Below are 27475 nucleotides of genomic sequence, written 5' to 3' on the forward strand. Positions count from 1 at the left end.
GAACGACTTATTTAAAATAATTGGATTATTTGAAAAATGTATCTTACAGACCCAGAAACAGCCATGACCTTCTGTCTAAATGTCTTAAAGAACTATTTTAGGACATGTGGAAAAACTGGCAAAAAATCTTGAAACCTTGAATCTATTTTTTAAGGATTTGATAAAAGGAAGTGATAAAAAGATCTGTTCATCAGTAAAAACAGATAAGGGTTCTTTAAAGCTCAAATATTTGCTTGTCCAAGTAATGTTGACATTATTATTTTTTCTTTAATTTCCATTGGATTTATGTAGCCACATGCTTTGTAATATAACACCAATAAGGAAAATCTGACTTTAGATGAAAAAAGGCAAATCTGCAGCTCCTCTAACTTTAAGAGGGACGTATATTATCAATTTCAGCACATTCTTTAGCTGCTGTTCACTCTCATTACCTCCATAGTGTTTTCAGCTGTAATTAGAAAGAAATAAGAAAATAAAATCTGCTCAGTGATAAATAAATAAATAAATAACAGAGTTGGGAAGTCTGTGGTAAATGGTGGAGCAAAAATCAACCCTTGTGTATTTTATACTGGGCCTTGTCACATTCTCTTGGTCTGAAACAAGTTGTTGTTGCGCCTCTCCCTTTACATACTTTCTTCTGTTTGAACAGTAGAAAGTGGGTAAAGGCTACAGCAGCTGGGTGGAGCTTCTTTGCTTCTGTGTGCCTGAGATAAACGTATTCCCTTACAGTTAATAATCTACAGAGCCAAGAGTGGAAACACTGAAACTCTGGAGTGTTTAGAGCTGTCTACAGCTGAGGCTCACATGGCTGTACACACAGCTTCAAATGAAATTTCTACCATGTTTGAATTCAAATATTCACCATTGTATGCTTTTTTATATTTTAGAATATACTGACAAGCACAATAGTTTCACTATAGAGGTTTTATATTGTGGTGTTCACAACACAGTGACAAGGAGAAAGCACAACAGCTAACTTCTTCTGCGTCAGCTGCTTATGAATTGGCCCTTTGATTTTCTGGATTCACATGGTTATCAGCTGCTATGAGTGGAGTCATTGTGTTGATTCAGTCTTAGAGTGCGACCTTTGTGAGCGTCGAGCAGTGCAGGGCTGTTTTTATTGTTGCAGCAAAGCAGACATGATGATGAACAGGCAGAGGAAGCTGCTGAATTTGCCCAGGAGCACAAGCACATACGTGTGCTGAGAGAGTTCAGGGGCATCTTCTCGGTCATGTTTTCTTTGGTTTCATCTTTCTACATCTATTCTTTCTTTGTTTTGTCTCTTTGTTCCTTCTGTTCTTATAGCTGCTTTTGTGTCTTTCTCCTTTCAGGAGTTTTGTATCTCCCCCTGTGATCTGTGGGCTTTGTATGTCTTTGTGCTCATTTCACATTAACATTTTGGATGCTTTATCTCTTTCTAGGAAATTTTGGTAGGCCTTGGGTTGGTACGCCTTTTCAGTTATCTATAAATAATAATGATTATGCTAACCAGTACTGGACATGGAGATGGACAGGGGCATGCCCAGAGGGGAGCGTAAAATATGATTGGTTCCTACTTATGCCCTGCTCAAGGAATGCTTTTGGACTGGAGTACTGCTAAATGTGCAGTATCCAGTGCCCACTAGATGACAGCATAGATAGAATCATATTGAAATTTAATGAGAACATTTAGTTAGGTTATTTTACTGAACTACAGATTTAACGTACTTCAGTATTCTGCATCTACTTCTCTAAAATTTGGATGCAAATGTTTTACTTTATACCCCATACACCATTTAATTTAAAGCTGTAGCTAGTAATTTATTATTTGCACATTTGAAAGCAAAAAACTCTAATAATTAATTATGATGTATATAAGTAGTATTTACATTAATGAATCCAATATTAAGGAGGATTATGGCTTTTACTCACCCGCTTCTTTCACCACTTTGCAAAACAGTGTTGTTCACATGTATAACACTATTTGTGGGAGTGTAAAAGGTCGCATATGAGCTCAGAAATCATGACCAGTGTTTGACATACCGGTTTCGTTCTCTTGATGTTAAATAGTGTTATTCTTCACCCCCCCCCCCCTCCCCCACACAAAAAAACCCGCAGGACGTGGCAGGATGGGTTAGTTTCGATTATGCATGTACATCCGTCTCCCCCGTACTTTGAGGTGGTGTGTTCGAGTTCATTTGGAAGGGAAACGTGGATAAAAAAAAGAGAAAGAAAAAGAAATCTGATAAATACTTGGCTGAAAATTGGGGCATTTTCAGGAAAACACGGTGTACAATAAACACTGTATCATAAAATTCTTTACGATTTAAGGGGGAACATGTTTGTTGTGTTTTCATTAAGAAAAGTCCTTTCAGTCACCACTTTTATTTTCCGATAACACTTGAAGGCAGCATCAGGAAACCAGTTGATCAAGACGAGCAAGTTGTTGTTGTTGCCTGAACGTCAAATGTCGCTACTAAACTTTTTCACCCTCCTTAACAAACAAAAGTCAGCTGACTGTCGATGATCCAAGGTGTTACACAAACAGGTGTGGCTCATAATGTGGAGAAATGAAAACGAAACTTAACATTTGTGACCGGGCAGTTTAATTACTGAGTGGGTATGCAGTTATTTCAGCAGGTCCACTCGAGGCGTGGTATTGGGAGCTTGTTAATTTCTACAACAGCTGGACTGCGGGCTTCAGATCCATCCTGTTCTTGTTTCCTTTGCGCAGATAAAGGTGAGACCTCCGCGAGGACCTGAACACAACACACAGAGAAGAAGAAGATGTCTGAGGCAAGGTAAGGCGGCTCATGGTGCACGGAAAACTTTAGAGTGCATGTAGTAAAATACTTATATGTACTGATTAAGTGACAGACTAGAACAAAACACGGAAGAAACTATTTTAAAGACACACCCAGCGACTTTAAAAGAATCGTTGGAGGAACAGGACCACTTTACTTCTACGTATCTACTCTTTCACTTTAATCAGCTGCAGTTCCGGTTACATCCAAGTTTTCATGTTAGATTTAATTTTAAAAACTTGTGATGGGACTGCTGGTTTTTACACGAAAACGTGTCTCTTTGTTAGCGGTTAGACTTTTAGTCTTTTTTCATATTTTAATCTTTTAAACCTAAAAAATGTACAAATATGCAATGTCCCCTCCCAAAAAACATATCTTTGCTTTTTTCTTTCTTTTCATCACAATGACTCCTTACATAAACGTTTGGAGGGGCTATAGAAAAAATTTATACAGAGATGTATTAAAGGACAAAGTCTGTGGTTAAGTCATAAACACTGCAACTGTAACAGACATGATACATGAGCACTGTTGCATTAATATTAGCAATCTGCTAATGAGTGTGCTGCTAATTAATATCCCAGGTGTTTTTCTACCACTCTAAACATTGAGGCCTGAAGAAAATACCTCTAGGGCAAAATGACTTAGTCACATTAATGTTACCTGCTTATGCATGTCTGAAGTCGGGCTTTATAATAAGTAATAAAAGTCCCATCAGGACAGGAATTGGGTGACAAATATTCAAGTTTAAATAAATTTGAAACAGATGAAACAGAATATCCACAGTACACACCCAAAGAAGAAGAAGAGCTATATCTTCTGTTGGTGTACAGCAACAGCACCAGGACAAAACAGAGGAAATGTATAAAAAAGAGAAACCACAGAATTGCAGTACACCATTTTATTAAAACCTGTCCTAATAACTCCATTTACTGACCCATAGCCTTTTGTAATTTGGCGCCATCTAGTGGTTATATTATAAAAAAAACAGCTACTAAAATACAAAATAGGGACTTTCAGGCCTTTGTTGGTACAAAACCAGTTTGTGTATCTGAGCTAATAAAAGTCCACAACTGGGAGACCCTTTGTTAATCAAACAATGACAAACCCTTGCTGAGGTTTAGTTGCATGTTATTTAAAAATCTCTGTAATAATAGTGCATCTTTAGAATAAAGACAAGAACTAGAACAATAGACACAATATAACAAACCCCAACTGTGTAATAGTATACCTACTAAAAATGGTTCAAAAAGTTTTCAAGTACTTAAATTACAAAACAAACATATAAATGTTTAAAGGGTACATTAATACCAAATCTACATTTTTACCATCAGTCTTAAGCAGGAGTAGGACTGTCCTTTGGTGCCAAAGAGTGCTGACACTTGTTGTCATCTTTTGCTTTCCCCTGGGCACTGTTATCACTTAAAAAAAACCCCAAAAAAACAACCCCGTTATCGTTACTTCAAACTGACTATGAAGAAAGTCTATATGATTATTTTGGATCCTGCATCAAATCCACAGTGAGACATCTGTGTAGGCTCTCAGTCATCCAGGTCATGGTAGTGGAAGGATTTTTTTTTTTTTTTTTTTTTTTTTTTTTTTTTGCCTGTCCCATTTGGTTCTTTAGCCGTCAGAATTGTTGTCTGAAGACCAACAAGGATACCCAATGGATTTACTTTGCCAAATGGTCATCACGGCCTTGCCGTATGGGTCCATTTGATTAACCTTTGTTGTTATTATTTATTTTATTTTATTTTCAGTTGTTACAGATGGGACAGACATGACTGAGGGATAGGAAAGGGAGAGGAAGGAAAAGAAAAACAGAAGGGAAGAGGGACAGTGCGAAAGGGCACTTAAAAAGAGAAAGACAATCCTGTGAGATGTTAGCCCAAGATTAAACAAAGATTCTTCCACAAATTGAATTTTTGGTACAAAATCTCTAATATTAGCTATTGTGGACAAAGTGCCTACCCACTTAGCACTACTAGCAAAACAAAATCTGAAGTATTTTTTGGTTTGTGTTGGACTCTGTGCTGTGCTGTACATTTTAAATAAAAGTGTTTAAACTATTAAAGTTGTTATGTAGTGCACTTTATACTGAGCTCTGCGACCGAGCTGTCATGTACAAGTTTTGCTTGAATTCCCCTAGAAACCTCACAAACAGATGATGCTTTGTGTTACAGAAAGGAGCTACAGGAGGCCTTGTGCCGCTACACCACAGACACCCTCACCTACATCCACACAGTGAGAGCATTCTGTGAGATGTTCTCTAAATGGATGCTCTGGAGAGACACCGAGGTAGAAATGATGAGGGATATCAAAGATAGACTTGAAGCACTTGACCTAAACATCAACCATGTTACTAAGTCAGAGGAAAAAGGTAAAGCCTTTGTGGAGTATATGAAGAGCAAGGTGACTGTGAATGTAGACAGCAAGCGTGTAGAGCTGGAGAATGAGCTGACTGAAGTGTTGAATGACACTGCAAGTGGCCTGGAGAGTCTCAGCAGCTTCCTGGATGCAGTGGAGAAGCTGGCAGTGACCTCGCTGCATGTGTTCACGGAGAACCAGGTGTTACAACTTCCAGAAGGGATCAGTCCTGAGTATGTTCAGGCTGTCATCTTGGCTGCACGAGTGATCTGTCCTCTGCTGCTGGAGTTTAAAAGAGACGACAACGTCTTCTTCCTTCCCAAACTCCAGAATGTGGAAGTGCTGGCATATCAGCTGGACAGATACATACAGACCTCCAAGACAATCTGTGAGAAGTTGGACAAAAGGTAAACAAATAAATGATATACAAAATATTAAGGAATTTTGCACATTAAGTATCATCTATTGTATAAAATAAGTTGACCTGCGTTCTTCACAGCTGCTTCAGTGACTTTGGTCTGAAGATGGCTGTAGAAACTGTGGTTGATCTTGATGTGGATTTGTCTGAGGATGACGTACAGAGAATGCTTGATCACGTAAATCAGCTCGATGAGATCAGGTAAGTTTTTCTGTTCCCAAATATGTGTCAGTGCAGAACTTGTTTTTTCTTTTTTTTTCTTCATCTCAGGGCTCAGATACTGCTGGTGTCCTACAGGCCTGCATAAGATGTCCTTTGATGTTGGTGCTGTGACGTAGACATTGCCGCTGCAGTGAGACCGGTTTCACTCCTAGTGCATCAGGGGTCTTGAACTCCAGGCCTCGATGGCCAGTGTCCTGCAGGTTTTAGATCTCACCCTGGGCCAACACACCTGAAACAAATGATGAGTTCATTACCAGGCCTCCAGAGAACTTCAAGACAAGTTGAGGAGATAATTTTGCCATTTAAATCAGCTGTGTTGGATCAAGGACACATCTAAAACCTGCAGGACACTGCCCCTCGAGGCCTGGAGTTCGAGACCCCTGATAAACATGCTTGCCTGGACACTACACTATACAAAAAACGATGTAGCTTCTGGATCTGAAAAGTGAAGCCAGTGTAGATGTTTCTTAACCTCCTAGGACCTGGCGTCCACATATGTGGACATAACAATTTGGGTTGTCTAGACCACTGCTACTGCCACTGCTCTATCAAAATTTAAAACGAATGTCCTCATATGTGGATCTCATTTCTCTCAGAAACAAAAATCAGGTAAAAAAAAAAAAAAAAAATCAAGTAATTCTTTGTTTTTACATTCACCAGGTCCCAATCAGCCCAAATAGCAAAGAGAAATTAAAAATGCATGACTTGAAAGAGTTTGGGTCGTGGGAGGTTAAACCTCTAGTCTTGTTCATGGGCTGCAGGGAGGACTTATATCCCTGCAACCAAAAAAATGTTTTGCAGGACACATGACATGTTTTTGTTGGTCATGTAACCTTAAAAACTAAACCTAAATATTGTTAATATTGCAATAACATGGTGACATTTTAAAATGTGTCACCCCACTAATTCTTTTTAAATTTCTTCTCTCAGGATGAACGAGCAGTTCCGAATGGTGTTCTTGTTCCAGGAGGAACCGTGCCATGGGTTCATTAGTGAGTTCGACAAGCGACAGCCCACCATGCTGCAGTTTCTAAAGGAGCTGGAGGAGACAGCTGTTCAGTTAGACAAAATGAATAAGGGGGCAAAGATTTCCAGTGTGGCAGGCAGCTCCGTGGGGGCAGTTGGAGGTGTGCTGTCCATTGTTGGTTTGGCATTAATTCCTTTCACAGCAGGAGTTTCTCTAGCTTTGACAATGACTGGAGTCGGGCTGGGAATCACCAGTGGAGTCAACAGTGTTGTGACCACTGCAACAGAGGTTGGAGTAAATGCTACACAACGAAAGAAAGCCTCTGAAGTCTTCAAGAACTTTATGGAGGATGTACAGAGTCTCCAGAGTTGTCTGGAGGAGGTTACCAGGCAAACCATCGCCAAACTGGACGCACTTGACATAAATATAGTTGTGGGAGTTGGCAAGATTGCCAAAAACGCTGGTGCTATTGGAAAGGGTATTGATGCACTTGTTGATAGCGCTTCTGCTGTTAAGATGTTACAAACTGAAGAGCTGCTCACGAGTGCTGGGAAAGTTGTGGCTCAAGAAGGACAAGCCTTACGTAATGCACCCAGGGTTGCTTCAGATATCCCAGATATTGGTCAGGCAGCAGCCAAAGGGACCCTTGCACTCTCCAAGTCAGCAAGAGCAGGTCTCATTGCAGTTAATGCTCTCTTCCTCGGCATGGATATTTTCTTCATCTGTAAAGACAGCATCAGTCTGGCTAAAGGCAGCGAGACTGAAGTCTCACAATTTATCAGAGCCAGAGCTGCACTTTGGAGTTCAGAGATCGACTCATGGCAGAAGATGCATGACTCTCTGAATGAAGGTTTGCCAACATCAGAAAAAAAGAAGGCTGTTCTGGAGACTCCAATTTATCTGGAGATGGAGGTGAAGAAACAGAGTGAAGCAGAAAGGGTAGAACCATCTGCTGAATGATTAAAAAAAAAACTGCAATGAAACAGTTGTAAATTGCTGATCACTGAAGTGCTCGACTCATGCTGATTGAAACTATGATCAGATCATAGAGCCGTTTAATGTGGAAAATGTTTGAAAGCAATCGTCAGACTGTAGGTCTTTTCAGTAACAGCACGCAGCGAGGCATCCTCATGCTGTAATTACATTAATTGCCAATAAGCCAACTGAAAAAAAATGTATATTCTAGAGTTGTGATTACTGCAATATCAAGTATCAGAGAAAATATCTGTCAATGCCAAATTTGAATAATATATGTGATTTGTACATAATTCTGCTGAACATTTTATTTGCACAGTGAAATATAAAACCGTATTAATAACATTATTTAATCAAGTATGCAATAAAATAAAAAAAATAATTACTTCCAGATATAAACTTTTTTTGTAATAGTTCTGTTATTACACAGTAATTACACGAAGTTCTGGTGCATAGATTTTAGAACAGATGAAATATTCTTGTACCAGTCTGACCAGTCTGCTGTGTGTGTACTGCACTGGTAATTTAACAGCAGCACTAATCACATGTAATGATCATAATGTAAATGTAATCTGTTTCTTTTTGTATAAATACTTGTATCCTTAAATTGTCCCTCTGTTGATATATAAAGTTTTAACTGATCCAATGAAATGTGTTAATATCCAGAATTGTTTTAGTGAATATGATTAAAAAGCTATGCCTGTGGTCGATGATAGGCAGCAGATACTAGATGAAAACTCTAAAACAAAAAACAAAACAAAAAATAGATGTTGTAGTTTTTCTTGTTTAAGACTCAATATTTTACATAAAAATAGAATTTAAATTGTTGTCAGAACATTTAGTCAGACTCTCTGGTAATGTGATAAACATGGATACCTTTTCCAGTGGCCTCTTACACATTTGCAAGCTTCACTTATAAAACATGTGACAGCTGTAATTACAGTTTCAAAAGCAAATATATGATGATGATGATGAAATCTTCCAGATGAAGCAAAACAAAATTCCCACAACTGTGATGCTCTTAATTTTATTGCTACAGTATTTAACAAGGTCATTGTTGGTATATGTGCATATTGTCCTTAAAGTAAAACAAACAGACAAATAAACGTACAAGTAAAACCCACTTTTAGTCAGTAATTTGATGTGACAGTTGAAAATGTAAATTCCAACAACCAAAAACTCAGCAGTCATTGTTCTTGCTGAACGTGGTGCTGAGATAAAAGTACAAGGAAAAACAGAGTGAACAGAAAGTGAGTCAAAGAAAAAGAAATACAAAGACAGAGGAGGTTATCAGAAGCAGATGTGGTTATTGTGGGTGAAGAAACTGCTGCAAGATGCTGAAGCAACAATTTCAAGTAATGCAAGTATTGCAATATGTAACAACAACAAATGTTTCTCAGTTGAAAGCAAAGATTTCTTTTAAGATTTGAAATAAATTCATAAACTAATATATTTGCATGTATGCACAGTTCTGGTTGGATCCCAGCTGCTGTATCATCAGTAATGCAATAAGTTGCACTGTTCCTCCTCTTATGTTAGGTGTTTTACAGGATAATCAATGTTTCATGTAATTCAGTCAGTCATATGATAAAGGAACAGGAGCGCAAAATGCAAACAGGGATTAGATGGTTTACAGTTGGCTGACATCATAGAAGTAGACACCTTTTTAAATCTGTTCTCACACCTAAAGCAACCTGTTACACTTTTGTTTGGTTTGCAAGCTTCAGATTAAAATCTTCCCACAGCTGTGGTTCCAGCCCGAGAGGCAGAGATCTGATATAGGCACATCCTGCTGAAGATAAAGTAAATTCAAACAATGGTGAAAGTAATTTTTTTTATCACATCGTGTTTAACATGACTATTACTGATATAACCTCACAGGTACACCTTGTTGTTACTACGTTGGACCCCTCTTGCCTTCAAAACTGCCTTAATTTTTGTAAAAAAGTAAAGAGGTTTTGTAAGCCACACATTGCTTTAATCAAGTATATGTACATTTAAACATGGTTTTAGCTGTCAAAGAGCAAAACAAAGAACTGAATAACAATAAAAATTCACAGATTTTATTACTTAAAATATATATATGAAAAAATGAAAAAACATTGTTTTATTATGTTATATATTTATATCTCACCAGTGAAATCAACAGTGCTGTGACCACTGCAGCAGAGATTGGAGTTAAACGCACACAGAAAAGCAAAGTCAATGATGTCCTCCCGAAGTTCATGGAAGATGTGCAAAGTATTCAGGATTGTCTGGGAGAGGTAATCAATCAACCAACTGCTGACAAAGAAGTGGGTTTTTATAAAGATATGTGCATTGGCTTTAAACAAGTTGGGTCAGTTGGACTGAGGATTCGATCACTGGTTAGAGATGCTTCAGATGTTAAATTGATAAAATCTAAAAACCTGATTACAGGTTGTGGTACGATGGTGGCCCAGGAAAGTAAAGCCCCCAAGATGGCCTCAGAAATCCCAGAAGTGGGTCAGGCAGCATTCAAAGGGTCACTTGCTCTCTCAAAGACAGCCAGAGCAGCTCTCATTGCACTCAATGCTTTCTTTCTTGGATTAGATATCTTTTTCATCTGTAAAGACAGCATCAGTCTGGCTAAAGGCAGCAAAACTAAGATCTCACAATTCATCAGAGCAAAAGCTGCACTTTGGAGCTCAGAAATAGACTCATGGCAAAAGATCTGTAACTCTCTGAATGAAGGTCTGAAGACAGAAGACAAAAAGAAAGCTTTCCTAGAGATTCCATTTTATACAGCGATGAAGAGACAAGTACAGAAAAAAAACAGTCTGTGTCTTTTGAGAACAAACAAAGGGACAGAGAACTGAAATTCCAAATTTTTTTTTATTTAATTATGGTGGTTCTAGGAGGCTTATTAGGGTTTGCTGCATGGGTCTGTGATGCATTTAGCAATTAGACATGAGAGTACTTAAGGTGAGGCCAAAGAGTATAAAAGTGTGCCACTTTGTCTTTGGTCTTAGTGGCTAGTGTGTGGACCTATGTGGAAATTCTGACTGATTTCTTGAGCTATACTCTCTTTCTTGGTCAGGACCAAAGTTTTGCTAACATCTTTCTTGTTGCTCTCAGAAATAGCAGCGTAGCAATATTAATTTAGACTTTGTAATAATTTGTTTTGTTTCTGATTCTGATTAAGCCAGACAAGTAGGCCACTGGGACAGTTTGGCAGTATCCTTTGCGTGTCTTTAGACTTGGACTAGTGTCCAAAACACTAGATCAGCAAAAACATCAGAATATACACTCTTTTCCTCATTAATGATGCCTAATGATGAAAAACTAGGGATTCTACACTTGCCATTTTATCCTTTTATAAAGAGTTAGATTTTTAGAGAAAAACAAATTAAACTTTCGTCTGATCAAAGTGAAGCATAAATTTGAGTTATAGGGTAATCGATCAGTAAACAGACAGGACTGCATTAGATGGGAAAACTGAACCACAGTGTGCTCCACTGTTTTCTAAATGTATGCTATAGTGCAAACGTCATGCAGCAATACATTTTATTAATAATATTACGGAGATATAAATGATATAAATGTGACAATGAAAAGATGAATCATATCAGAATTTTTTCCCTTTTTCTTTTGTGAATTCTGTGATTAAGTTTAAAAACTGGAATCTGCTTTTCAAAGCTTTGGTCTTAACTGATTACAGGCTGTTTCCTAGCTGTGATTTTTGGTCATTAGTTTGTTTCTTTTTTTGAAATTGTATTTGCAATGTGTTTTATGCTTTACTATTTTCATTATATAGCAAGTAACATTAAGTAAAATTCAAATTATCTGTACGGTACGCGGATTCTAAATTTAATACAGATAAATCTTATAAATTTTGGAAAATTAGTTTTTTCATTAGATTAACGGAATTAAGACTGGACTTCGGTCTTCAGTACTGTTTGGAGGGCTGCGTGTGCCCCAAGACTCCTGGGTCCTCTGTCTGCCTCTGGCACCTGAGGAGCATTATTGAGTACAAACACAAACACTAATGCAAATGTTTACCATATTTTTTTCATTTCTTTTTCAGGTATTGCTTGTTTTTTGTAGTAATCGTGAGCGAGATTAAAGAGATCAGCAATAAGGTCTCCATCCTCTCCAGTTGCTACAAATGCTTACATGCATCAATATCACCTTCAGAAATTATTTTAATTAAAATTCCACCTGGTCTCATCTCTGTGTTTCTGTAACATAAATAACGAGCCTACATTTTCCTCATGACACCAGCAATCAGCTCATCTTTCTACATCTATTCTTTCTTTGTTTTGTCTCTTTGTTCCTTCTGTTCTTATAGCTGCTTTTGTGTCTTTCTCCTTTCAGGAGTTTTGTTTTCACATTAACATTTTGGATGCTTAAATCTCTTTCTAGGAAATTTTGGTAGGCCTTGGGTTTGGTACGCCTTTTCAGTTATCTAACTATAAATAATAATGATTATGCTAACCAGTACTGGACATGGAGATGGACAGGGGCATGCCCAGAGGGGGGCGTAAAATATGATTGGTTCCTACTTATGCCCTGCTCAAGGAATGCTTTTGGACTGGAGTACTGCTAAATGTGCAGTATCCAGTGCCCACTAGATGACAGCATAGATAGAATCATATTGAAATTTAATGAGAACATTTAGTTAGGTTATTTTACTGAACTACAGATTTAACGTACTTCAGTATTCTGCATCTACTTCTCTAAAATTTGGATGCAAATGTTATACTTTATACCCCATACACCATTTAATTTAAAGCTGTAGCTAGTAATTTATTATTTGCACATTTGAAAGTAAAAAACTCTAATAATTAATTATGATGTATATAAGTAGTATTTACATTAATGAATCCAATATTAAGGAGGATTATGGCTTTTACTCACCCGCTTCTTTCACCACTTTGCAAAACAGTGTTGTTCACATGTATAACACTATTTGTGGGAGTGTAAAAGGTCGCATATGAGCTCAGAAATCATGACCAGTGTTTGACATACCGGTTTCGTTCTCTTGATGTTAAATAGTGTTATTCTTCACCCCCCCCCACCCTCCCCCACACACACCCCGGAAAAAAAACCCGCAGGATGTGGCAGGATGGGTTAGTTTCGATTATGCATGTACATCCGTCCCCAGATAGCAAGGAAACATTGAAACACTGTTGAGTCAATATCAGATCTCCCCCGTACTTTGAGGTGGTGTGTTCGAGTTCATTTGGAAGGGAAACGTGGATAAAAAAAAAGAAAAAGAAAAAAAAATCTGATAAATACTTGGCTGAAAATTGGGACATTTTCAGGAAAACACGGTGTACATTAAACACTGTATCATAAAATTCTTTACGATTTAAGGGGGAACATGTTTGTTGTGTTTTCATTAAGAAAAGTCCTTTCAGTCACCACTTTTATTTTCCGATAACACAGGTGTGGCTCATAATGTGGAGAAATGAAAACGAAACTTAACATTTGTGACCGGGCAGTTTAATTACTGAGTGGGTATGCAGTTATTTCAGCAGGTCCACTCGAGGCGTGGTATTGGGAGCTTGTTAATTTCTACAACAGCTGGACTGCGGGCTTCAGATCCATCCTGTTCTTGTTTCCTTTGCGCAGATAAAGGTGAGACCTCCGCGAGGACCTGAACACTAGTGATGTGCGATACCACTGAGTTCCTTTCCAATCCGATACCAAGTAATATTCAGGGTGGTATCGACGATACTGATCCGATACCGATACTTTGTACAAAAACTTATTTTATTTATTGTATCTCAAATTATAGCGTCATAATGATTACAGGACATCAGATTACTTGTTCTTATCACTTAATAATGCAGAGTTCATCATATAGAAATAAAAAAAAACTAAAGTTGTGGCTATTTGAACACGTTGCCTGCCTGCAGCACTAAAGGACTCCGTGAGAGACGTCTGTCCCTCTCCTCCTCTTCAGTTCGCCTCAACATACGCTCGCCATATTCTGTGATATGATTTACTCTGAGGTGTTTGACAAGGTTAGTGATGTTGCCACAACCATACATGCCAACCCTCCCGATTTTTCCGGGAGAATCCCACCTTTCTCCAGATTTTCCACCCGGACAACAAAGTTGAAAAACCATATCACAGAATTCATAGCGCAGCCCAGCCAATTCCAGTCTCCAACAATGACGTCAGGGACTTAGTTTTAATATTACTCTTATTTCTCTTTCTGGGTCGCAAAAAAACTTTTAACATATTTTCAGGTGAGATGTAGCTGTGTAAACTTCAAATATCTGAGCCGACCGACACATCGTCTTCAAACCCCCCGGTCTTTCACCACTCAGGTTAAACATGATGTACAAGTCACTTTGATAACTTAAAAATGTTATTGTTTGGCTTTTTCAGTGTTTTATTTGGTCGTGAGTAAATCGGTTTGGCTGAGATTAAAGTTATTAGATTAAATTAAATGTAACTTTATTAATCCATCGGGTGGGTTCCTCCGGGGTTTTCACACAGCTGAATAAACGTCAAACAGAAAACTGATTAAACAGAAGTATGAGACGAGAGTTTACGCCAGCGCCCGGTTATATTTTAGATAGCAAGGAGCAGACGGCTGAGTTTCACTCCACCGAGGGAACTCATGACGTACTACCCGGCTTTCTTTAGACCGCGGTCGGGCCGGGTCCTCAGGTGGAAGCAGCCTCTGAATTTGGATACCCCCGCTGTTTCCGGGCCGGCTAATAATAACGGTGACATTTAACGTATTTTATCCGATAAATATATTTATCCCCCCCAAACAGCCCTTTTGAATGTCTCTCTAATTCTGAGGTCTCAAGGTTGGGAAAGTACGGCCACAACACCTCACTTTTTTGCCACATGTATCGCAAACCACGTCTCAGCTGTTTGTGGAGGTAAAATACGTCCGCACAATTAGACTCAGCCATTGTTGTGAGTGCGCACGTCAAGGGGCTGCGAGACATTTATACAGCCGTATTTCGCACATGACTATGAAAAGCGGAAGAGGAAGTAGTTCCTTTGAACGTAGACAATCCGAATGTTATAGTTTCTTTCCACTGTGTTCCTGTTAATGATAAACTACAAATTTACTCTAAATTACTAAAATATCGATATTTTAATGTGAGAATCGATTCTAGAACATAAATGATTGGTATCGGAGGAATCGATATTTCAGGATCGATCCGCACATCACTACTGAACACAACACACAGAGAAGAAGAAGATGTCTGAGGCAAGGTAAGGCGGCTCATGGTGCACGGAAAACTTTTAGAGTGCATGTAGTAAAATACTTATATGTACTGATTAAGTGACAGCTAGAACAAAACACAGAAGAAACTATTTTAAAGACACACCCAGCGACTTTAAAAGAATCGTTGGAGGAACAGGACCACTTTACTTCTACGTATCTACTCTTTCACTTTAATCAGCTGCATTTCCGGTTACATCCAAGTTTTTATGTTAGATTTAATTTTAAAAACTTGTGATGGGACTGCTGGTTTTTACACGAAAACGTGTCTCTTTGTTAGCGGTTAGACTTTTAGCTTTTTCATATTTTAATCTTTTAAACCTAAAAAAAAAAAAAAAAGTAAAAAGTACAAATATGCAATATTTGTACTTCCCCCCCCGAAAAGGTAAAGACTCTTTACACTATTTAAAACTGGCAAGTTTATTTACAGCAAGGAATGAATAAAATAAAACCTGTACAATAATTTTGGCATGTAATACGTGTTCATAAATTATGTAAAGTATGTTCAAAGGACTGCACGGTGGTTAACACTGTTGCCTCACAGCAAGACGTTTCTGAGTTCAATTCCACCACATTTCCCGTGACCTGACACTGAGTGCACTGTTTAAATTTAAGACCAAAGGGAACATATGGTTAATCTTTGCAGTAGAGTCTTGTAAATAAACATCATACAGTGCTGTTGCTTTTGAAGCATTAGGAAGAACATCACAAGTTTTCATTCAAAATATGGTTAGTTAGCCTCAATTTAGATCAAGGTGGTATACAGTTTAAAATACTGTTTGCGTCAAAATGTCCATAACAATTTTGGGCATCACAGGACAGTCTGAGGTGCAACCTGGTGGTGTCGGATGGACAGAAACATATTTTATGACTATTTTTTATTTAACCGTAGGTAATTCCATTGGGACTCAGTGTGTAATCTACAAGAGAGACCTGCTTCATAAACATAATGACCCAGAGATCTTCTTTTGATTAAGGTTAAGCGAATGTGGAGCCTGTCAGTGGTATCAGTTCCTTCATCTTACAGGAACTGCCTCCATACTCTCGCCCCATAAGGCCAGTCATTGTCGTGCAGCAGGAGAACCCTAGGATCCATATGGATACATAATGGCTGCCAGGGTGTCATTTTTGAGCCTGTGGAGGTGTTAGAAAAATGACAAATGACAAATGGAGACCAAGCAGAGGTGTAAAGCTTTACTTTACCTTGCAAGAGGAGTAACAGCATATATAGAGTCTATGCAGTATATACAGAAACATAAATTAGTCTGTCCGTCCCTCTTTATACACAGTGTTGGGAAGGTTACTTTTAAAATGTATTCCACTACAGATTACAGAATACATGCCCGAAAATGTATTTTGTAACATATTCCATTACATTACTTAATGAGAGTAACGTATTCTGAATACTTGGGATTACTTAATATGTTATCATGATTTTTATAACTACATGAATGTAGTATTGCTGTGTGATTTATTACTATTACTTAAGGTTACTCGCCATACCAATTATTCTGCATGTGTATAAAACAGGTCCGCGGCTCCGAATCATAGTAAACCGACCTCTGGCTAATACGTCGGGCTCGTAGCCGAAAACTAGCTTTAGTTTGTTGTCTGGGTCGACTTTGCTAGTGACAGACAGAGAGAGGCGTTGAAAGGCTTTGGAGGAAAACACGAACACAGCGTACAGTCGAGTCTTAATAGCTTACTTACAACTGGGCTCATCAGGCTGTCTTTTTGGCTGCAGTGGTTATTATTATATTTGCATGCTTCCATCTCAGGTTTCTGCTCGGTGACAGCTCGTACTTTTCGACTGTCCTTTTTCTTCCTCCTTCACGCTCACAGACACATAACGGGTATGGCAGTCCATTCTCCCTGCAGCACTGACTACACTGCCCATGAGGCTACATTCTGTAGGGCTATGCCTGTAACACTCTGGCTATTACCTTCATATTAGATCATTTTTTGAATAATCATTTAAAACCAATTTTTCACGTCATTATGCGGGCCACAAATAGAGCTGACATGGGCCGCGAGATTGAGACACAGGCATTAGAGCCTCTTAATGCGTGTTTTGTTTGGGTTTCCACAGGCGTGGACTTACCAAAAATAGAGAGGGCATAGCCTAACATATGAAACAGGAAAAGGCCGCTGTGTAATCCATTTATTTCAACAAAGTAACTGTATTCTGAATGCCACCTTTTTAAACGGTAACTGTAACAGAATACAGTTACTCATATTTTGTATTTTAAATACGTAACGCTGCTACATGTATTCCATTACTCCCCAACACTGTTTATACACTTAGCCCCGCTCCCTAGTGACACAACATAAAGAATTCCTTCCCCATATGAGGAGATGTTTAAACAAGAGAAACTAGTGGGAGAAAATGTGTTTGCGACGAGTGTTAGCTATGTTTAGCTGGTTCATCATGTATTGTATAGCACAACTGATTGAAAATCAAATATTGCATAAATCTTCCAGCATTTTTCATCAAAAGGTCTGTGTATCCCTCCATGGATATGCCTCCCCAGACCCACCACCAAACTGGTCATGCTGAACAATGCTCTCCAAGGCTTCTCCAGACCCTTTCATGTTTGTCACATGAGCTCTAATCTATGAAAAGCATAGGATACCAATGGTGGACCTGCAATTTCTGGTATTAAATGGCAAATGGCAGTAAGGCTCCATGGTACCAGGCAATGAGTACAGGGCCCACCAGAGAACTTCAGGCTCTTAGGCCCCCCTCATGAGGTCTGTTTCTGATTGTTTGATCAGAGAAATTCACGCTTGTCTCCTGTTAAAGGTCATATTGGGGATCTAACTGGGCTTGTCCGATTCCTACTTGCAAAAAGGAACATATACCAGTCCTGCTGATGGGTTGAGGGCAGTTAGAAAAGATGAGGAGGGTAAAGATTTTATCTTTATCAGAAAAGAAATTATGAAATCTACATTGATTATTTATTTACTTGTTTTTTTTCATTCATTCATTTTGTAAATACTCTGCAGTTGGTTTTTATTACGGTAAATCTTAACTGGATCTAATGTTTTCATTGGGTTAGGGTTAAATTTAAAATACAAATGGCAAATTCAGTTAAGATGTTATTAATATTAACTAAAATCTTGTAGCAACATTGTGATGCCTAAAATATGCTTCTAGTGATAACTTTAGATAAATGGATATATTCCCCTAACTAAACTACTATTACATTGTCTAGATCATAGGTGTTAAACTCCACTCCTCGAGGGATAGTGTCCTGAAACTTTTCTGTGTGTCCCTGCTGCAACACACCTTAATAAAATTAGTAGGTCATTAACAAGACTCGATAGAACTTGACTGCATGCTAAGGTGGCAGTTCAGCCATTTGATTCATGTTACAGCAGCTCATGAGTGAATGAACATGGTGCAATAACAGTACTTTTAGAAGTACAATTTTCCAAACACTTACATTTACTTAAATTTATTTAACATTACTTGAGTAGGGTAAGATTTGCCACTTCTGCATGCAGTCGAGTCCTATAGAGTCTTGCTAATGACCAGGTGTGTTGCAGTGGGGTCACATTTAAAAGTTTCAGGACAGCAGCCGTCAAGGACTGGAGTTCGACACCTCTAGTCTAGATGGTCATTTATCACACCAATGCAAAAAAACCAAAAGAAAAACAAAACCATTTTAGCACTTTTTGGCAACTGGAGAGCAATAGATCAACAGATCAATGCCTGTGAAGTACTTTAAATCTTAGTAGAGTCTCTACTCCCATAAAATCTGTAATTCATATGTTTATTTTCTTAATCACTTGTCTAGGTAAGGATTTAAAATTCATTAATTATTCACACAAAACCCAGTATTACATATATCAACACTCAAAATTTGACATTTATTAAATATGTTGAAATGTCATCTTTACAACCATGTTTTATTGTGGAATTTTAGTTCAGAGCCTCATCATAAATTCTGCTAGTATGCTTATCTTATCTGCTCTCTGCTCTGCTCAACCCCATGCTCTTCCTGCATACCTGTTGAAGTTATCACGTGTATGTGGGATGACCCTATCAGAGCGTTAGGTGTTTGTTCAGATAAGTGGATGTAGCCAGAGCAAAAAAATTATGCAACACATATCTAATGAGAAAAATATCTGAACAGTACTTACTATTACCTTTGGAGACACTGTTAATGGTTATGTGACCTTAACCCAACTGTATTAACGTAAAACTTCATGAAATTGAGTAAAATGCTTTTCATTGAGGGTTTAAATTTTTTTTTTAAGTTTTAAAAAAAACTTTTATCTTTGCAGATTATATATAACAAGCAGGAAATAAAACCATATTTAGGTGGGTAGGAACTCTAACCATACCATTTCTTTTTTTGAATTTTTTCATTGTCAATTATGTAAATTCTGTGTTTGTTGGTCATCATAAATCCATTTACATGAAGACATGGTCTTGGAAACACCGTGTGGAGTTAGCATGTTCTCCCTGTGTTTGCATGCGCTTTCTTCAGATACTCTGGCTTCCTCCCAGAGTCCAAAGACATGCAGTCAGTGGGGTTAGGTTAATTGGTAACTCTAAATTGTTCATAAGTGTGAATGGCTGCCTGTTCCTATGTGTTAGCCCTGCAACAGGCTGGTGAACTGTCTAGTGTGTATTATGCTGCGATAGGCTCCAGCCCCCCGATAAAGGATAAGTGGAAGAGATAGATTTATTATGTACTACCAAGTACGGAGAGTTATAACATGATAAAAACAAAGTTAAAAGAAAGCAGCAAAGGGTATGTTCTGGTATGTGATATGATAAGTTTTTCTTAGCCATTCCTTTAAAATGTGATTTTTAAAAAAGAAACCATAAAAAAACTCTGGATTTTTTTCTTTTTCCAGCTGATAATTGAAGACAACAAAAACCTCAGGATGTCAGAAACAAGGTAAAGTAAAAAACAAAACAGTTATGCTGAAGTATTTGCAAAAATGGTAATACTTAAATCTACTATATTAACAAAAATAATCACAGTCATATTCTAAGGATATTCAAATATGGAACAAGTCCAGATGTTTTTTCTACTGTCAACACATAACACATATACATAGGGAAATCAAAGACTGCAATGAATTATATGTATTTATTGTAGCTTCATACACTGTAATCACAACACTATACCACAAGAGGACAGTATTTGAAAGACTTCCAGATCCTTTATCTTACACCCCAGCAGCTTTTACCTAATGCTGTCAAAGGAAACCTATATAAGAAATCAAATGCATATCTCACCTTGGACAACACAGGGACAGCGTTAAAAACAGAGGTGTGACTGTCAGCATTTTTACACACCAGAGAAGGAGAAAGGACGGTCTGTAAGGGATACAAGTTACAATTTACACTTTCACTACTATCACTTTTAGATAAATCTGTGTTTTAAATATGCAGACATCCGTCTTATTATCATGAATCAAGGAAGAGCATTTCAATTTCATTGCTGAATTTGCATTAGCAATTATAAAGTCATATTACTGGCAGTGGCTGAATCATATCATAGAATACTTTGAATTCAATTCAATTCAATTTTATTTATATAGCGCCAAATCACAACAACGGTCGCCTCAAGGCGCTTTATATTGCACAGTAGATTGTACAAAAATAGATACAGAGAAAAACCCAACAATCATATGACCCCCTATGAGCAAGCAATTTGGTGGCAGTGGGAAGGAAAAACTCCCTTTTAACAGGAAAAAACCTCCGGCAGAACCAGGCTCAGGGAGGGGCGGGGCCATCTGCTGCGACCGGTTGGGGTGAGAGAACCCTTTTAGCACCCTGAGTTCTATTAGTAATTTAAATTTGGTTATTACTGCTCTTTGGGACCTTGGGGGTGCCTGTTGATATATCAGTCAATAAATAAGAGTATTCAGAAAGCGCAACTCCTCCCGATGGGCAAGAGCTATACTAAAACTTTTTTTTAATACAGTGGGATCAAGGTCAAGATTTAGTGAAAAAAGGAAACTGAAATCTGTCTTTAAACAACAACAAAAATTCTTCTTCAGATATTCATGTACATGCAGATGATGTTTTAAAACATACTTATTGCAATTCAAACATGTATAAAAGTAGCATTATTCTTCCATTGCCCTGTGTCCCATTCAGATTTAGTTAATAGAGGAATTTGTTAACTAGCCCTAAGGTCTAAGGGTAAACCGTCTTTTACGCTTCATTTTACTGAACACTGAGGTGTTTTGTGTCATTAAATAAAGAGTAGAGGAAAACCCAGGAGTACAGGAGTTCAATACTTCCGGCTGTCACTGTCAGTATAGGGTTTTCAACCATGTATTAGAAATAACCATTTTATTTACAGTTATTTATTTGTCCAATTGTCCTGCTTGAAAAAAACGAAAGAAAAAAGAAATTCAAATTATTCTGATGGTAAATGTTAAAAATTCTGATTCACTGAAATACATAGCAGTAAACAATTTACTGTGCATGTTTCAGTAAATGAGGCAAATTGTTGTTTTGTGTTATAGCAAAAGGTTCAACGAGGCCTTGTGCACATACATCACAGAAACATTAGGCCACATTGAGACAGTAGGAACTTTCTGCAAGACATTCCCTAAATGGATGGAAGCAAGGAAGACTGAGTTGGAAAAGCTCAACAAGATGTTGAGTCCAGAGAGCAAACATGCAGAGTTGGAGAAGGAGCTGGACGAAGTGTTAAAAAACACTTTGGATGGTCTGGAGAAGCTTGACCTCTTCTTGGATGCAGTGGAGAAGCTTGCAGTGACCTCACTGAATGTGTTCACTCAAAACCAGGTGGTACAGCTGCCCAAAGACAGTGAACATGTTCAAATTGTCATCATACATGCAAAACTGATCTGCCCTCTGCTACTGGAGTTTAAAAGAGATGCAAAAGTCTTCTTCCTTCCCAAACTTCAGAATTTGGAGGTGCTGAAATATCAGTTTGACAGATACGTACAAGTCTCCAAGATAATCTGTGACAGATTTGAAAAAAGGTAAACGACATCATGAACAACAGAATTCCTCTGATTCAAATAAAAAAGAAACTATGCACTTTATATAAAACATTAACATATTTCATATTGTGTCTCTAAAATCAGCATCAGTGCCTTTCCCTTGATGATGAATGAAGTTCAAGTAGACATCAACACTGATTTGCCTGAAAGTGACATACAAGACATGCTTTGTCGTATTAACCAGCTCAATGAAATCCGGTAGGAATGTCTTAATTACGTTGTTAGACCTCCCTCATGTTTGCTAGAAAGTACATTTTATAAGAAATATGTCATTTTCTTCTTTTCAACAGCCTTGATTTTGTAGGCCATAATAACAAAGTGAAAAGATGCTTTTAGACAGTGTTGTGAAGGTTACTTTTAAAATATATTCCACTACAGATTATAGAATACATGCCCCAAAATGTATATTGTAACCTATTCCGGTAAGTTATTCAATGTGAGTAACATATTCTGAATACTTTGGATTACTTAATATATTGTCATGCTTTTTACAACTACATGAGTGTATTATTGCTGTGTGATTTTATTACTATTACTGAAGGCTACTTGCCACTGAGCTAACATTGTTAACTGGCGTTAGTTCATAGACTTTCAGAACTGCACATGATTATTTGCAGCTAGCAGGTTGTTAATGCTGTCCATCAAGTCTATGAACTAACCTCAGCTAACGCCAGCTATCAATTTTAGCTTGGTGGCGAGTAGCCTTCAGTAATAGTAATAACTCACACAGCAATAGCACATCGAAAACCCTGAAGTGGCACATAACCCAGGTAGCTACCACAACTAAAACAAGGTAGCTGCAGTAGGCTAACGTAAGTAAACAACTTACTTAGATGTTTCTTTAGGTTGGAGTCTTTTGACGCTGAGAGCAGCTTGGTTTCTGGCAAACAGAGTTTGCATTGAACGGTCAGATTTTGCCCACCGCTTTTTTGTTTAAATATGAAATGGTGTCGGAATTTCCGTGTAAGAAATGCATTCCTGTTCATGCACTGCTGGCTCCTTTGTGCTAGTTAGGGTTTTGCCAATGTGTGGAATTACCAAAATTAGAGAGGGGATAGCTGAACATATGAAACAGGAAAAGACCTCTGTATAATCCATTTATTTCAACAAAGTAACTGTATACTAATTATCACCTTTTTAAACGGTAACTGTAACGGAATACAGTTACTCATATTTTGTATTTTAAATACCTAACACCAGTACATGTATTCTGTTACTCCCCAATGCTGCTTTTAGATATATTTTTCTATTTACCTATAACCTCAGGTTTCAACAGTCTACTTGTGTCTGCCACTGAGAAGCTATCGTTGTTTTTTGTTTTATTGAGCCAGGAAGTCTTTCCACTGTTCTAGGGAATGTTTGAAGCTTTTGAAATTTATTTGAAGCTCGATCTGTATTTCACTTTAAATTTATCATGAATATCTACAGAGATTTTGCTACTGTTGATTTTCTGAGCTGGACTCATGTTCTTGATATATCTCAATCATCTTTATAGACAAAAGGACATATTTGAACCACATGCAAATCTATCCATCCATTTTCCTCCACTTATCTAATTCAGTTTAGCAGGGGGATTGGAGCCTATCCCAGCTACCATAGGGCAAGTGCAGGGTACACCCTCGACAAATCGCCAGTCTGTCACATTGTTTTCAAATTTAAAAAATAAATATTTTAATTTTATGAGAATATTTTATTTTTATTTTAAATGTAAATATTTTGTTTTTATTTTATTTTACATTGTTCTTGTCTACTTTTTAACTAATCACTCTCAATTAACAGAATAAAATAAAGTTTAAAACTTTCCTCTTCTTTACTAAGGATGGACACAAACTTCCGGATGGTGTTTTTATTCCAGGAAAAGTCCTGTTCTGGCTTCATCAAAGAGGTCCAAAACCGACAGCCGAGGATGCTGAAGTTTCTAGAAGACCTGGAGCAGTGTGCTGTTCAGTTAGATAGAATGAATAAGGGAGCAAAAATCTCTAGCATAACAGGCAGCTCAGTGGGAGCAGTTGGAGGTGTGCTGTCCATTGTTGGTTTGGCGTTAAGTCCTGTAACAGCAGGCGCATCTCTGGGTCTGTTAATAGGTGGGACAGTAATGGGAATCTTGAGTGGAACCAACAGTGCTGTGACCACATTCACAGAGATTGGAGTTAATCACCAGCAGAGAAACAAAGCCTATGATGCACTCCAAAAGTTCAGGAAAGATGTGCAAAGTATTCAGGATTGTCTGGGAGAGGTAATCAATCAACCAACTGCTGACAAAGAAGTGGGTTTTTATAAAGATATGTGCTTTGGCTTTGAAAAAGTTGGGTCAGTTGGACTGAGCATTCGATCACTGGTTAAAGATGCTTCAGATGTTAAATTGATAAAATCTAAAAACCTGATTGCAGGTTCTGGCAAGATGGTGGCCCAGGAAAGTAAAGCATTAAGTAATGCACCCAAGATGGCTTCGGAAATCCAGGAAATGAGTCAGGCATCATTCAAAGGGTCCCTTGCTCTCTCTAAGACAGCCAGAGCTGGTTTCATTGCACTCAATGCTTTCCTTCTTGGGATGGACATCTACTCCATCTGTAAAGACAGCATCAGTCTGGCTAAAGCCAACAAAACTGAAATCTCACAATTCATCAGAGCGAGAGCTTCACTTTTGAAATCAGAGATGAACTCATGGGAAAACATCTATAACTCTCTGAATGAAGGTCTGAAGACAGAAGACAAAAAGAAAGCTTTCCTAGAGATTCCATTTTATACAGCGATGAAGAGACAAGTACAGAAAAAACAGTCTGTGTCTTTTGAGAACAAACAAAGGGACAGAGAACTGAAATTCCAAAAAGAATTTTATTTAATTATGGTGGTTCTAGGAGGCTTATTAGGGTTTGCTACATGGGTCTGTGGCGCATTTAGCAATTAGACATGAGAGTACTTAAGGTGAGGCCAAAGAGTATAAAAGTGTGCCACTTTGTCTTTGGTCTTAGTGGCTAGTGTGTGGACCTATGTGGAAATTCTGACTGATTTCTTGAGCTATACTCTCTTTCTTGGTCAGGACCAAAGCTTTGCTAACATCTTTCTTGTTGCTCTCAGAAATAGCAGCGTAGCAATATTAATTTAGACTTTGTAATAATTTGTTTTGTTTCTGATTAAGACAGACAAGTTCACTTATAACTTGTCTTTCTCTTAAATATTTACCCACCAATAAAAGCAAAAACAAATAACAAATATTTTACTTCAACAAATATATAAATCTCTTTTCCACCAAGGATGGACCCAAACTTGGATGCTGCTTTTGTTCCAGGAAATGCCATGTTCTCACTTCATTAGTGAACTGAACAAATGACAGGACAACATGATGCAGTTTCTTAGAGCAGTGTGCTGTTCAAAACCCTGCTTGTTCCACAAAGATGGTGCTGCACGAAAGTAAAGTAATGCATCTAAGATGGCTTCAGAAATCCCAGTGGGTCAGGCAGCATTCAGAGGGAGCATTCACTTGCTCTCTCTATCTAGAGCTAGAGCTGGTGCCATTGCATTCAGTGATTTTTTTCTTTTCACTGGCATGATGTCTTCATCTGTAAAGACAGCATCAGTCTAGCTAAAGGCAACAAAAGTTTTATCAGAGCGAGAGCTGCACTTTGGAGCTCAGAAATGGGATCATGGCAGAAGATCTGTGACTCTCTGCATTAAGGTCTGGAGACATCAGAGAAAAAGAAATCTGTCCTAGAAGCACCATTTTTTCCAGAGATGAAGAAATAAAAACCAGACTGTCTATGTGTAAGAAAATGAGTCACAAAAGAGGACTTTATTTATTTATTGCAGTTCTAGGAGGGTTACTGGGGTTTGTTATATGGCTGTGTGGTACATTCACCGTTAGAGAACTTAAGTTGAAAGAACAGAGAAGGCCACTGGGACAGTTTGGCAGTATCCTTTGCGTGTCTTTAGACTTGGACTAGTGTCCAAAACACTAGATCAGCAAAAACATCAGAATATACACTCTTTTCCTCATTAATGATGCCTAATGATGAAAAACTAGGGATTCTACACTTGCCATTTTATCCTTTTATAAAGAGTTAGATTTTTAGAGAAAAACAAATTAAACTTTCGTCTGATCAAAGTGAAACATAAATTTGAGTTATAGGGTAATCGATCAGTAAACAGACAGGACTGCATTAGATGGGAAAACTGAACCACAGTGTGCTCCACTGTTTTCTAAATGTATGCTATAGTGCAAACGTCATGCAGCAATATATTTTATTAATAATATTACGGAGATATAAATGATATAAATGTGACAATGAGAAGATGAATCATATCAGAATTTTTTCCCTTTTTCTTTTGTGAATTCTGTGATTAAGTTTAAAAACTGGAATCTGCTTTTCAAAGCTTTGGTCTTAACTGATTACAGGCTGTTTCCTAGCTGTGATTTTTGGTCATTAGTTTGTTTCTTTTTTTGAAATTGTATTTGCAATGTGTTTTATGCTTTACTATTTTCATTATATAGCAAGTAACATTAAGTAAAATTCAAATTATTTGTACGCTGATTCTAAATTTAATAAAGATAAATCTTATACATTTTGGAAAATTGTTTTTTTCATTAGATTAACGGAATTAAGACTGGACTTCGGTCTTCAGTACTGTTTGGAGGGCTGGTGAAAATTAAATTAAATTAAAATTCCACCTGGTATCATCTCTGTGTTTCTGTAACATAAATAACGAGCCTACATTTTCCTCACGACACCAGCAAACAGGTCGACGGAACCTCGGTGTACCTGCATTCATCTTGCTCACCTGTTTAACCCCTGCTGCTGATTCAGGAAACATGCCCACGTTACCTGGTGATATTAATGTGGGCTACTGCTGCTCAATATAATGTTACGACATTGCAATATTGTGCACAAAATATGCAAATGTAGTTTGTTTCCTGAGCACAGAGCTGTTGGAGCTTGTGTTTCCCTTCAGAGAGACCAATCTGGGTTAAAAAGGATAAACAGGCATTAAAAGAATCAGAATCAGAATACTTTATTGATCCCTGGGGGAAATTATTTTTTGTTACAGTGCTCCATTTTAAACCAACATTAAGACAAGACAGACAATACGCTAACTAAGAATAGTACAATATATACATATATATACATACATACATACATAAGAATCAGAATCAGAATCAGAATGGGGTTTATTGCCAGATGTTGAGGTTTACAACATTAGGAAATTGCTGCGGTGCTTCAGTGCAAACATAGTGTCATAAATAGCACTTAAATAGACATGAAAAAAAAAAAAAAGTAAGAATAAGAATTAAAAGTGCTATGTAGAAAGATATGTGCATGGGATATACATGAGATATATACATGAGAATAAGAATTATGAGTGCTACGTAGAAAGATATATACATGAGTGCAGGTGGTGATCAGTGCCAAACATAGAATGATGCAGTGACACAGCGTAGTGTCATGTGTTAGTGGCGGGGACAGTCATGTGGTTATTGTTCATGTGTCCAACAGCAGAGGGGAAGAAACTGTTCTTATGGCGAGAGG

At 37.7% G+C, this 27475-nt stretch overlaps 2 protein-coding genes across 4 annotated transcripts; both read left to right on the top strand.

Moving 5' to 3' along the window:
* The first annotated feature begins 2277 nt into the window (after positions 1–2277).
* On the top strand, positions 2278–8852 carry apol (apolipoprotein L). Of its 2 annotated transcripts, XM_085454968.1 has the most exons (5): positions 2278–2527; positions 2714–2780; positions 4964–5554; positions 5647–5766; positions 6718–8852. In XM_085454968.1, exons 2-5 carry the CDS (start codon positions 2767–2769, stop codon positions 7712–7714), a joined length of 1722 nt encoding a protein of 573 aa, XP_085311094.1. In that variant the 5' UTR covers positions 2278–2527; positions 2714–2766; the 3' UTR covers positions 7715–8852. The 2 variants fall into 2 exon arrangements, with proteins under 2 accessions (XP_085311094.1, XP_085311093.1); XM_085454967.1 differs by lacking the exon at positions 2278–2527 and having other exon boundaries at positions 2534–2780.
* A 6044-nt stretch (positions 8853–14896) lies between these two features.
* On the top strand, positions 14897–26511 carry LOC146711916 (uncharacterized). 2 transcript variants are annotated; one of them, XM_085454969.1, is made up of 5 exons: positions 14897–14938; positions 19818–19861; positions 21447–21932; positions 22038–22151; positions 23772–26511. In XM_085454969.1, exons 2-5 carry the CDS (start codon positions 19848–19850, stop codon positions 24859–24861), a joined length of 1704 nt encoding a protein of 567 aa, XP_085311095.1. In that variant the 5' UTR covers positions 14897–14938; positions 19818–19847; the 3' UTR covers positions 24862–26511. The 2 variants fall into 2 exon arrangements, with proteins under 2 accessions (XP_085311095.1, XP_085311096.1); XM_085454970.1 differs by having other exon boundaries at positions 23809–23943.
* The last annotated feature ends 964 nt before the right edge of the window (positions 26512–27475 follow it).

Source organism: Copadichromis virginalis, linkage group LG4, assembly GCF_057382275.1.
Source record: "Copadichromis virginalis isolate Kocher_CV1m ecotype Utaka linkage group LG4, C_Virginalis_male_GT1.1, whole genome shotgun sequence".
Lineage (NCBI taxonomy): Eukaryota > Metazoa > Chordata > Actinopteri > Cichliformes > Cichlidae > Copadichromis > Copadichromis virginalis.

Coding starts and splice junctions, on each gene's coding strand:
- LOC146711916 (XM_085454969.1), top strand. Junction 21,933..22,037: donor TGTGACAGATTTGAAAAAAG/GTAAACGACATC, acceptor CTCTAAAATCAG/CATCAGTGCCTTTCCCTTGA. Junction 22,152..23,771: donor AACCAGCTCAATGAAATCCG/GTAGGAATGTCT, acceptor TTCTTTACTAAG/GATGGACACAAACTTCCGGA.
- apol (XM_085454968.1), top strand. Junction 5,555..5,646: donor TGTGAGAAGTTGGACAAAAG/GTAAACAAATAA, acceptor CGTTCTTCACAG/CTGCTTCAGTGACTTTGGTC. Junction 5,767..6,717: donor AATCAGCTCGATGAGATCAG/GTAAGTTTTTCT, acceptor TTCTTCTCTCAG/GATGAACGAGCAGTTCCGAA.